The 13537-nt window shown below is 38.5% G+C and overlaps 1 protein-coding gene across 1 annotated transcript; it reads right to left on the bottom strand.

The window, feature by feature from the left end:
• Positions 1 to 7539: 7539 nt before the first annotated feature.
• On the bottom strand, positions 7540 to 12978 carry LYZ (lysozyme). Its single transcript, NM_214392.2, is given in 4 exon segments — positions 7540 to 8365; positions 9350 to 9428; positions 11397 to 11561; positions 12779 to 12978. Coding segments are annotated over 4 exon segments (447 nt in total). The 5' UTR covers positions 12915 to 12978; the 3' UTR covers positions 7540 to 8298.
• Positions 12979 to 13537: the final 559 nt, after the last annotated feature.

The raw sequence follows: 13537 nt of genomic DNA, 5'->3' as shown, positions 1-13537 counted from the left end.
CTACTCTGTTTAGATTCTCGGATGGCACAAGCCTCTCCACCCTGTACCTTTATGTGGTACTAACTACTTTGCAGGTTAGTGAAGTGCTAAATTATCTCTAATTCAAAGTAGTAGGTGCTGGTCAGATGTTCTTTTTCTTTTATTTTAAACTAGAAGCTATCCTAAACTTTTCCTTAGGCTCCTCAAGCTTCCAACCTTAACACCAACCCTCTCATTCTGATCAGATAACTTTGCATCTTATTTCACAGAGAAAGCGGAACGCGATGACACCAGACCTAAACACAAGCTTTGATTTGTCCAATATCCACCCTCCCTTCCTTTCTTTTCTGTTCAAGGGGCAGTTTTCTTCCAGTTTGAAATCACTCCTTCGTCTCTAATCTCCATCTCATTCTCTTTCCCTTTCTCAAGGATTTTGCCTTATTAACTATCTCCACTCCACCCTGTATCTTCAGTCTTTTTTCTTTGGCTTTTTTTCTTAAGAAGTGTTAAACAAACTTAAATCTTTCCTACCAAAACCCAACCAAACACATCTTTAATCCTGCATGGCTCTATCTCTGAATTATCTTTTAAAGTCGATTTTGAACAGGCTGTCAACATTTCCATTGTTTCCACATGCTTTTTTTTTTTTTTTCCCCCAAAGGTGGTTGAAATCAGTGAGGTCTTATTAAAGCACGCTGTCAAACAACATCCTTCACAACATAATACAGGATTTTTTGTCTTCTATTCCCTCTCCTGAACTTCACCTTTCTCAAATCATGGCTTTCAGAATGTGATCTCTGAAACCCAAATTTGCTCTTTAAAATGATCTCTCCATCTTTCCTATTTCTGTTTTCCTCCTGTTTCTCAAGGAAATTTTAATTCTTTGCTTAAAAATTTTAAAAAGGAAATAAAAAAATTTTTACCCTAAGTATTTTTTAAGGCAGAATAACATTTAATAAAATAAAATTAATCAAATATGTAAAACACATTGATAACTTTTGGGGAAAGTTAATGGATTGAATACATATCTTTTACCTTTTCCCAAAACTCCTTTAAAATAAGTCAAGAGATTTTCCAAAAGGCATAATCCTCTAAGGATGGGGAGAATGGGAGAAACAATATCTTGAAATCTGGAATACAAAAGGCAAGTGGTATCTGGAGGGCAGCTTGGAGAGCTGAGCAGTCAGAGGTAATAAGCTACCCGTTCACACTGCAGAAACCCCCTAAAAGCCTCAAGAATTTGTGGTTGTAGGGATCTCTGAAAGTAAGGGGAGGGAAGAGGAGAAGAGGAACTAGCAAGAAAGCAAAAAACAAATCAACAACAGCAACGAAAAACTGGGACTCTGTTTAAGAAATATTTAGGTCCTTAGACCTGAGCAGTTATCCCTTATTTACTCCCAAGGGATAGGACAGGGTTAAAGCAGGGTCTCTGCATTGAGGATCACCAGAGTTGAGAGAGGAACACCATACAGAAAATAGGTAGATTAACCAAACACGTACCAGGTACTAAGACCTTTGTCTCTCACTTAACTCTTAAAATGTTGACAACCAGGCCTTTGTTTCCTAGTAGAGAAGTAGAAAGAGGGTTCTCTGGAAAATCTGACCAGCCTGAGAGGAGAGATCTAAGGATCCTCAACAAAACTGACTCAGCCAACTTGATCGTCCTTCTGCAAAGTGCATGTGGTCAAATCCACAGAGACCCTTGGAATGTCAAATTATTTTTTTAGTTTTCCAGTCCTAAATTTAACCAATGATTACCAAATAACTGAGAAACACCTCTAATATGAAAGATATAATCCAAAATAAACAAGCAAAGTGGCAGATCAGAGGAAATATAGAGAAGTCAACTAAAACCAAAAGAAACCCAAATGATTATTAATACTATATACAGATAAAATAATAATAAACATGACACAAAACAAGGGAAAAAAAGGATATTCAGAGAATGAGAGCTGCTGCAAATTAAAACTATTGTAGTGGAAATGAAAAAAAAACTCAGAAAGATGAGACTGGTGAATTTTCTAGCTGTGTCTGAAGATCTGAGAGGAGATTTAAATAGGACAACCTGGATAGCAGTGGGGAATAAGAGGTCTAAGCTACTAAGTATAAAATACATAAGCCACAAGGATGTATTGTACAACACAGGGGATATATACAATATTTTATAATAACTATAAATGAAATAATAACCTTTAAAAATTGTGAATCATTATGTTGTACACTTGAAACATATAACATTGTACATCAATCATACCTCAAAGAAAAAAAAGGACCTTGAGTTTGAGAGCTGAACTAACGATAAATACCCAGAAAAGCCAATTTAAGACTCATGCAATTATTAGCTCTAGGGAAAATAAAATCTTGTATAAGAGGAAAAGGTAATTGTATTTATGGCTAGTGAATACTCAGTGTTGATCTAAAAAAGTATATATAATTACATTGGAAGGATGGATTTGGGGGAAAGGTGCCATGTGTGATGGAGATGGGGGGAGGAAGAAACAGAACTTAATCCCAGCTTACTCAGAGGGAATCAATATCTTAAAGTCAAGATAGAGAAATATAAGCCAAATACTTAAAAGCTTGGGAGTAAATATAAAATTCTTAACACCAAGCTAAAAAGAGTAGAAAATTGTTGCATGTGAAGGAGGAGAAATGGAGAGTTACATCTTTCATACAAAACTTGTAGAACTATCTGACTCTATAAACAGAATTTATAACCTTGTAAAAATCAAAAATTATTTCGAATATAATTTGCATAATAGACATGTGCTTAACAAAAACATTATCTATGATGATATTAGTCACTCCTGATTATAACTTCTAGTAATTCCTTTTAGCCAACTTCTAAGAAAAAATTGGTTTTTGTCTTTTTAGGGCTACACCCCCCGCATATGGAGGTTCCCAGGCTAGGGGGTGGAATTGGAGCTGTAGCCGCTGTCCTACAGCACAGCCACAGCAACGCTGGATCCTTAACCCACTGAGCAAGGCCAGACATCAGACCTGAGTCCTCATGGACACCAGTCAGATTTCCTTTCCACTGAGCCGCAATGGGAACTCCCTAAGAAAACATTTTTATTTTTTATTTATTTATTTATTTATTTTTGCTATTTCTTGGGCCGCTCCTGCGGCATATGGAGGTTCCCAGGCTAGGGGTCTAATCGGAGCTGCGGCCGCCAGCCTACGCCAGAGCCACAGCAACGCAGCATCCGAGCCGCGTCTGCAACCTACACCACAGCTCACGGCAACGCCAGATCCTTAACCCACTGAGCAAGGGCAGGGACCGAACCCGCAACCTCATGGTTCCTAGTCGGATTCGTTAACCACTGCGCCACGACGGGAACTCCAGGAAACATTTTTAAAATGAGTTTACTGAATGGAAGTGCAAGAAGAGTGCTTGGGGCTTAGTTAAAATTAGTGTCACATGAAGAGCTCAGTTATCATCTGGAACATCACTCTGCATTTCAAATAATATCCTGGGTAAAACTAAGCAACATAGGAATTGAGTTTCTTTTCAAAAATGATCAAATATTGATTTTTTTTTCCTCACAAAATAAGGGTCAAAATTTGGTTTGGGAACTTGATTGCATCAAAATAACAGGCATAAGTAAGATATATTTATTAAAAACACTAAGCAAAATCTCCGACAAACATTGCTTTTCCTCTTTAGCCAACTTTTGCTAATGTCTGGTGTTTCTTCTGTCAGCCCTCGTTGTGGGGCTATCCTGGTGCTTCTTGGATATATCGCATCTCTACATCTGAGCTGTCACCCTTCAAGCCCCCTTCCCCTACCTTGACTCATTTTTAATAATCTCAAGATATCCTGATATGATTAAACCCATATTCTTTCCTGTTTATTCATATCAAAATTGCCCCAGAATGTTGAAGCCTGAGGCAGCACTTGTGTTGGGGCCCTCTGCTGCCCTCCCATGGTTGGCCTATGCATTACATGCACATAGATTTGAGACCGACTGTGGAATCTCAGAGGCAGCTGTGCTTCTTCAGTGGACTCGGAGAGTAAAAAAAATCTCAGAATGCTCAACACGGGGGAATATATTAAATAATCAGAGAGAGATTAATTCAATCAACTGGTATTTATTAAGCATGTATCAGGTTACAGATGCTGTTCTAGGTATTTGGAGTACGGTGTAAACAAGAATAAAAAATTTCTGCCTTCCTTCCTATAAGGAGACTGGTCCAGCATGGTGTGTCAGAGATGTCATATAGTAGAGATGGTGTCCAGATGTGGAAGAAGGGGTGGCCCAATGAGGGGAAAGCATCTACTCAATGGTGTGGCAGTGTTGGGAAATTAGTCACATACAGGCAAATTGATCAAATACATGTGTGTACTAAGGCTACAATTTAAGGATATTAAGGATAACGAATGCCAGGTTTCTCACTGTCATAGAAAGGGGTTACCAACATGAAAAAGGAGCAAACTAGAATGAACCTTGTGGTGTGGGATTAGAATTGGAGATATTAAAAAAAAAAAAAGAATTGGAGATATTATGTGAGTTCAATTTAAATAGATGGGCATAGAGACAAATATTATGTAACTATGTATATCTTCTATGGGGCCTGGAAACAGTGACACTAGTGCCCAGAGTTTGTTTTTTATTTTTATTTTTTTATTTTTTATTTTTTTGTCTTTTTGCTATTTCTTGGGCCGCTCCCGAGGCATATGGAGGTTCCCGGGCTAGGGGTCTAAATCAGAGCTGTAGCCACCAGCCTACGCCAGAGGCACAGCAACGTGGGATCCGAGCCGCGTCTGCAACCTACACCACAGCTCACGGCAACGCCAGATCCTTAACCCACTGAGCAAGGGCAGGGACTGAACCCGCAACCTCATGGTTCCTAGTCGGATTCGTTAACCACTGCGCCATGACGGGAACTCCCAGAGTTTGTTTTTTAAATGCCATTATCCATTATGAAGAGTAAGGGCTCTTTGGAGCAATAGCTGGTTCCAGGCTTAAAAAGGAAAAGAACAAAGTGAGCCTGAAGACATCTCGTGGCAGAAAACAAAAAAGTGTTCAAAGAGTGATTGGGACATGTCAAAATGACACAAAAGCTAGCTTGCAAGGGCTCTAGTGGCCAAATAAGGGACAGTGTGAGCATCGAAATAAATGACAGTAATGGAGAACTCATTATAATTTGAATAAAGTAGGAAGCCAGGGGTACATACTGATATGATAAGGAAACGCATAAATTGAAAATTTAATGAGGAATAGTCTCCAAGTACCTTACCCTCTCCCAAATACTTCACAGAGGAGGTGACTTGCAGATATCACTTTAATCAAAAGATCGACGTGAACATCATCAGTAACAGAACATTTCCAAACCACATGCCACCTGAGAGGATGTAAGAGAAGAGCACAGCATCACTGCTCAGCATCACTTCCTTGGTATTTCTGCCAGAAATGCATAGCATAATCCAATCAAGAAAATATGGAGATTCCTCAGATCATTTTACACAACATAGCTGGTTTGCGGTCTTCAAAAGGGTTAAAGTCATAAAAGTCAAAGAAAAAAATTGAAGAAGTGATCTAGATTGAAGGGAAATAAAAATACGACAACCCAACAGAGCACATGAATCTGAATTAGATCTTTTTATTAAGAAGGACTTATGAGAACAATTGATGAAGTTGAATGGGATCTGGCGATTAGATTAGAGGGTTATAATGTGTCCATGTTAATATCCTGATTTGGATGATATTTTGAGGTTCTGTACGATTTACACACTGAAGGATTCAGAGTCACTGGGCACCGTGGTGGCAATGTACTCTCAAACTGTTCAGAAAAAAAGAAAATTCTGCACTATTGTTGCAAATTTGGGGAAAGATTATTTATGCATTTTTAAAAATGGGGAAAACTTTATTCTTTTGGAAGTTATAGTCCAGCAAGAAGAGAGAAATAAATAAAACATGTAGTCTATCATCTGGTTATACGCTTGAGCCCTGGGGCACTCCCACAGTTAAAAATCAAATAGCAGGAGTTCCCGTCGTGGCGCAGTGATTAGCAAATCCGACTAGGAACCATGAGGTTGCAGGTTCAATCCCTGCCCTTGCTCAGTGGGTTAAGGATTCAGCATTGCCGTGAGCTGTGGTGTAGGTCGCAGACTTGGCTCAGATACCGTCTTGCTGTGGCTCTGGCGTAGGCCGGCAGCTGCAGCTCTGATTAGACCCCTAGCCTGGGAACCTCCATATGCCGCAGAAGCGGCCCTAGAAATGGAGAAAGAAAAAAAAATCAAATAGCAGAGAAAGAGTCAGCTAGGAAGGACTAAGGAGGAGTCATCAGTGAGACAGGTTGTAAACAAGGAAAAGCTGAGGGAGGAAGATCTCTAGAACTATGAAGTGGTTCATGGTCAAATGCAGCTGAGTGATCAAGAAAGATGATCAGAAAACAGGTGATCACTGGAATTTGTCTAGAAATTGGACTAGAAAGAAGTCATGAGAGAAGTCATGTTGGAGCAGTTTTCAGCTGAATGAGGGTAGCAGTCAAAGGGTTGAAGGAGTTCCGGTTGCGGCTCAGTCGATTAAGACTCCGACTAGCATTGGTATGAAGATGCGGATTTGATCCCTGGCCTTGCTCGGTGGGTTAAAGGATCTGGGGCTGCTGCAAGCTGTGGCGTAGGTCAAGCATGCAGCTTGTATCTCGCATTGCTGTGGCTGTGGCATAGGCTGGCAGCTACGGCTCTGTTTGGACCCCTAGCCTGGGAACCTTCATATGCCCCAGGTGTGGCCCTCAGAAGCCAAAAAAAAAAAAAAAGTTTAAAAAGAGAAATGAAGGAAGGTGAGGTGAGGACATGGACTTGGTGAATACAGATATCTCATCTCAGAACTGTTGTTTAAAAAAAGGAGTGGAGAATGATGTAGTTAGAGGGTTATGCAGCATCCATGGAGAGTTCTTTGTAAGGTGGAAGTTTCCCATGGCAGTTTGTACAATGATGGGGGAACCCAGCAAATAGGGAGAAACTCAAGATGCAGGAAACACTCAGCCTAAACTGGAGTAGTGAGAAGGCTACAATGGAGCCTGGGTGTTGAGACGCTGCCATTGGCAGGAGCAGAGGCCCTTCATCCTGGTCATAGCAGGGAAGGGAGACAGGATGGTGGCCAGGACCTCTGTTAGGATGGCCAGGAGGGGAGAATTTAGCATGAGGTTGCTTCTATTCTCTCAGTGTAACATGAGGCCAGGTCATCTACTGAGAGTAGAGATGGTAGAAGACCAGTGGTCGGGTGTGTGTGCTGGGACTCTGGAATGAGAGGAAGAGAAATAAAAGAGTGACAGTCATTTTGGAGGGTGGGGACACCAACGCAGAAAGCTTGCAGAGAAGTGACGAGAATGGCCTGGGAGACGTGAGGGCCTAGTTAAGATTTGTGGATATGAACTTAGAGTGAGATCTGTCAGCATGTTTATAGATTTTTCTCCAGCAACATCCAGCTGTTTGGGTACAGGTGAGGATGTAGGAAATACTAAGTGCAAAATCATTTTTCCTCCAAACATATATATATATTTATGTATTTCTTCAAAGACACTAAATAGGTATAAACAAAGAAAGACAAGGAATGAATTGCAAAGCTTTTAATGATAATGTTTGTACTTTTTACAGCATGCATAAATTCACACCTGTGGTTAATTAGCAATTATTTCAATGCCTGCGAATTCATCTGCCTCTGAATTTAGTCATAATGCATGAATTCCAGCTGATAAAGTTCAGGAAAAGCACAGCTCATCTAATCCCTCTTTATATTCCTTCATGGTCAGCAAAATGCATAAATGAGTTTTTAAAAGGCTAAAAGAGATGGATACCTAAATTGTGAGACGATTTTAAAATTCGTTTTAATGAACGAATCATCTCTGAGAAAACATTTAAGCCAAAGGTCACACTTTATGAAAGCAAAATTCTTAATTCAGGTTGTCTTCATTTTTAGCCATCTGGCATTCTGCTCCTTTTAAAATTTTATATTACCCAACAAAGACTGGTTATCTTTTACTGTTTTTAGAGATAACTGAACAGATGAAGACTGTTTCTGGTTTATTTCTTTGATTAAGAACTGAATGTACTGGAGGTATATTTGATAATTAAGATTTCAGACCAACAATAATTCTCTTAGCAAACTGAAAAATATTGTAGGCCTATAAAACAATAAACACAAACAATAAACACATTAGGTAAACATTAAGCCTCTTAAAGAAAGACCTTATGCTCTTGCTTCGGTAAAACCATGATTTGTTCGCAAGAATGGTAGTATGACCTTTCATTCAACTATTATTTCCTAAATATGAAAAAGAGACAAGGTGAGCTGAAGAAGGAAAACTGCACAGTTACAGTTTGCAACCCCGAATGTACTGCGAGACATCTTTGTTCTGACAATGAGCTTTCCATGCCACCCTGTAGAGAAAGATGAAACAAATGGTAATAAGGTTAAAACGCATCTTCCTTATAATATACATACTTCAAAACCCTTTGGGAGAATAAAATGCTTTATTAATATATGAAATACAGACCATAGGTAGATCCAAATATTGCTATTTATTAAGTGTACCAAGTACTTCACGTCGCTCCTAAGCCTTCCCTAGAGTACAGGATGCTGCACACAAATGTTGAGTCCTGTGTATTCCACAACACAACTGCAAAGTGCCTTCCACATTTACTTAATTCCAAAAGTAATTTCAAGATATGACAAGGAAGTGGGAGAATGTGGAGGATGTGAAAAACTCTAGCAATCCTCTAAAATAAATTGAGAAGTGAACGAATAAGATTCCGAATCCGTTCAAGTAGTTTTTTTCCAGGGAAAACATTGTTTAGCATAAATCTAAAGCCACAATTTTCAGTTCTCAGTAGCATACGTTGGTCTTTGGAAATATTCCCTCACTTCTCTCCTAACAGGAGAGTAAGCTTTCCCCTTTAGTGTTTAACACAGATGCTCTGTAACAGGAACTAACAGAGGGTTCTAGGTCTATTATACTTCCCAAACAAACATACAAACTCAGAGAAAAAGAGATCAGAGGTGGGGGTTGGGGTGGGATGACGGTTGGGGAATTGGATGAAGGCAATCAAAAGGTACAACCACCTCCTAGTTTTAAGATAAATAAATACTAGGGCTGTACCATACAACATGATAATTAATACTGCTGTATGTTGTATATGAAAGTTCCTAAGAGAGCAAATCCTCAGACTTTTCTTCACATTCAAAATTTTTTTCTTCTCTTTTTTAAATTTTTATCCATGTGAGATAATGGATGTTTGCTAAACTTATTATGATAATCATTTCATGATATCTGTAAGTCAAATCATTATGCTATATCCTTAAACATATACAGTGAGGTATGTTAATTATATCACAAGAAAATTGGAAGGAAAAAAAAAACATACCATGCTTTAATGCCTTGTGGATCTCTGACAACCCTCTTTGCACATTCTATATCTTGACTGAGGTCATCGTCCAGCAAAACTGAAAAAGAAGTGGTGAGAAATGAAAACAATATTCATAGAGATTTCACTTGAAGTTTAGGTTCAGCCAACCTCCTCTTGGCTGAGGAAAAATCCTACAATTGTTTCTTAAGAGTCCATGTATCTCTGAATGTTGGGAGAAAAAATTTTTATTATTCCATTCCTTTGGCATCAAATAAAAGTGTTCTGTTTCTTATTTACCAAAGTCATTGGAAGCTCTGGAATTATCAACCAATGTGACAGAAGATTCTCTTTTTACTAGGCACTATTAAAAAAAAACCAAACAAGCAGAAAATGGCCTAGCAGTTTTTTGCTCCACAATTCTACTACTGCAAATGTATTTTAAGGAAATAATAAGAAATACACCCAAAAATGTAGGTACAAGGTGTTTCATAGCAATTAATACAAGGGGAATGGAAAGGAATGGAAAAGGCCAAGTGTATAACAGTAAGAGCTGGATTGTTAAATTATGGAATAGTTATATAAAGCAATTCTATTCATCTTTAAAAAGAAATAAAGGTTGGTATTTGTTGACTTAAAATAATTTTGTGTGATAAAGAGCAAAGTGTGAAGCAGTATATATAGTCCAATTACATTTTTGTTGAAATGACACATTGTGTACTTGTTTGTACTTGTGCTTGTGCATGATTGATTGATATATATGTGATTGATATATATACGTGATTGATATATATCCTGAAAGAATATGTGTTTACCAGGTTTCACAAATCTCTGGGTAGCCAGAATTTTTATCCATGACCACAGAGTATTATATAATACAAAATAATTTTTACAAATAAATTAGCCAGATATAAAAGAATATTCTAAGACTAAGTTTCTCTATTAGGACTTTTAATATTTAAAATTTTAACAATATCAATTTTGCAGTACTTCTTCAATATTTTATGCAGTAAAGATTCCACATGTTATCTTTATTTTTAAATGAATTCAATAGAATATTTGTTTCACCCCAATAAAGCAAGTCCATTACTTAACTTGTTAGAATGACAATGATTACATAGGAACCGTATTTTTTGGAAATGCAAACTAAAGAATTGAAATGAAATGTCGTAATGTTTCTAATTCACTTTAAAATCACTCAGCAAAAAATCCACACACACACATACATATGAAGTAAATATGACAAAATGTTAACGACTGTTAAAGTACATGAAGGGCATATTGCTTTTTACTCTACTAATGTTTCTAATTTTCTGTATATTTAAAACATTTCATAATAAAAAGCAAAAAAAAAAAATTTAAAAAGGACCACACATATTCCTCCTCTTTGATTGGTTAACTGCTAATCTTTTCATTTTTCAATAAAGGGAAGTAAATTAAAGAAGAAAAAAAAAAGACCAAGTAACAAAATTATCCCTAAACCTCTCCAAGCAGAATTGGTAGGAAGAATAGCATTGTTCTTTACAAAGCATCAGTAAGTTCAGTTACAGTAAATTGATAGGTCATTCCAAAAACTTTTGTATATCAGAAAACATCAACCCTTATGATACCAGCTCTTTAATTTCTTACTTAAGGAACTATGAGGAGGATAATAAAGAGTTCTAATGGAGTTCCCATCGTGGCTCCGTGGTTAACGAATCTGCTTAGGAATCATGAGGTTTCAGGTTCGATCCCTGCCCTCACTCAGTGGGTTAGGGATCCAGCGTTGCCGTGAGCTGAGGTGTAGGTTGAAGACGGATCCCGGATCCAGCGTTGCTGTGGCTGTGGCATAGGCCAGCAGCTACAGCTCTGATTAGACCCCTGGACTGGGAACCTCCATAAGCTGCGGGTGCAGTCCTAGAAAAGACAAAAAAAACAAACCAAAAAAACATAAAGAGTTTCTAGAAGTTAAGATGGAGTTTTTCTAAGTCCCTGGTGAACCAAGACCTTTTCATTTCTGTTGAATCTCTGTTCTTATAAGGATAACCAGATGGGTCCTGGATCATCACTCAACATTATCTCATCTTACCTTTGCAGGATATGTGACAGGCATTAACTGCTTTGGGTGTCTTGCCGTCATTACACCAGTATCGGCTATTAATTTGAAATATTCCATAATCAGTGCTTTGGCTTCCAGGATTGTAGTTTGTAGCTTTTGTGTTAAAATTACTTTCCCACTTGGCCAAACATACCCCTGAAAAAAACTTATTTTTAGTAAAAAGCAGCAACACCACATGACTTTACAGTTCATAGTATAATCAGTTCTATTGAGCTAATTCTATTCTACTGACTTACTTTATAAGTGTAAACATGTATGTTACTTGTAAAATATTTTAACACTTTGGTGTTAAAGGGTCCTTAAGAGAATTCTTTTGTTAGTAAATCATTTGGTAATACTAATGAAACAAGACAAAATATGTTTAAAAAATATTAAAATAACTGTTTCTTCCATTGCTATTACTCTTCTCCTGCTCCCATCCCTCAGGTAACATTCAGCCTAGAAAGGAAAATCAGCAGAGTTTTTGAATGGATTTTGTAATTAGCAGCAGATACAGATGCTAATTGAAAAACACTTTTTATGAGGAAAAATAAGGATTTTCTGGGAGAAAGAATTTTTTATATTAAATTTTTTTTTAATGATTGCACACACAGCATATGTAAGTTCCCCAGGCTAGGGGTTGAATTTGAGCCACAGCTGTGACCTACACTGGATCCTTTAACCCGCTGTTCTAGGCTGAGGATCGAACCTGCACCTCTGCAGTGACCCAAGCTACTGGAGTCAGATTCTTAAACCACTGTGCCATAGGAACAGAGCAAGAACCCAACTAGTATCCACGAGGATGTGGGTTCATTTCCTGGCCTTGATCAGTGAGTTAAGGATACGGCGTTGCCATGAGCTGTGGTGTAGGTAGAAGATGAGGCTTGGATCTGGCGTTGCCATGGCTGTGGTATAGGCCAGCAGTTGCAGCTCTCATTTGACACCTTGCCTAGGAACATCCACATGCTGCGGGAGCAGCCCTAAAATGGAAAAAAAAAAAAAAGAGAGAGAGAGAAAGAAAAATTATACATTACTCAGGCTTGAGTCAGATACTAAGAGCACGACAGAGGTATCTCAGGGGTTCAAAATGTATCTTTTAGTCAGTGAGCCTACATGTGCTACTGGCACAGTTGGCAAATTGAGCGGCCCTAGAAGAATACAACAGGTCCTGGCATGCTTAGAATTGTATAGGATTTGTCCCTCCTATCTGGTACATCTGCCTCTAAAGGAACAGGTTGATGTTTTTAACCATTGTAAGTGTACAAACCCTCAAAGAAAATTTTTAAATAATCCATTTCTTATTATTCATCCTCTAGGAGTATCTATTCCACAGCTGGCTAATGACTGGGAAGGATGAAGAAGCGTTAACTTACAGTTCGCCAGGCTGACTCCCCTATAGCCGTCCATTCCAGACTTTTTCAGAATTCTGGCGAACTCGCACCGATCATAGACCTTGGCCTGTACAGAGACAGAAAGGAGGAGAAGCGCAAGAACGAGGAGAGTCTTCATGTTGACTGAGAAGCCGGGGCTCCAGGCTGAGCAGGGTGACCTGGTTCCCAGTATTTAAGGTCTTCTCACTTCCTTCTTCTCCCGGGCGTTTAACAGCTCCACCCTTTGAAAACAGGAACTCTTTATTGGTCCACTGACTTCAAACTTTTTTTTTTTTTAATGTTTGAAGAGGGATCTTCTGATGTCCTAAAAACTAACCTGCAGGAAAATAATGAAGTAACATTTTTTAAAAATTGCACAGGGAGAATTGGGATTGGCACTATTGCCTAATGAGGAACTTCCTCCTATTTTATTATGAATTTGAAAAACTATAAAGCAAAAAAAAAAGAACATTTTATTTTTTTAATTTTTATTTCTTTTGCTGCACCCATGGCATATGGAATTTCCCATGGGGCTGCACCCATGGCATATGGAGGTTCCCAGGGTTGAATTGGAGCTACAGCTGCCAGCCTATGCCACAGCCACAGAAATGCCAGATTTGAGCCACGACTGTGACATCCCCACAGCTCACGGCAACGCTGGATCCCCAACCCACTGATCGAGGTCAGGGATCGAACCCTTATCCTCATGGATACTAGCTGAATTCGTTTCCACTACACCACAATGGGAACTCCAAAACTGAA

The sequence above is a fragment of the Sus scrofa genome, chromosome 5 (assembly GCF_054392235.1).
Source record: "Sus scrofa isolate SSC_HxYL_T2T_F1_AM1 chromosome 5, Sscrofa_HxYL_maternal_Yorkshire_Landrace_v2.0, whole genome shotgun sequence".
NCBI lineage: Eukaryota > Metazoa > Chordata > Mammalia > Artiodactyla > Suidae > Sus > Sus scrofa.
The sequence above is the reverse complement of the archived record's forward strand: the minus strand, read 5'-3'. Positions and strand labels throughout refer to the sequence as shown.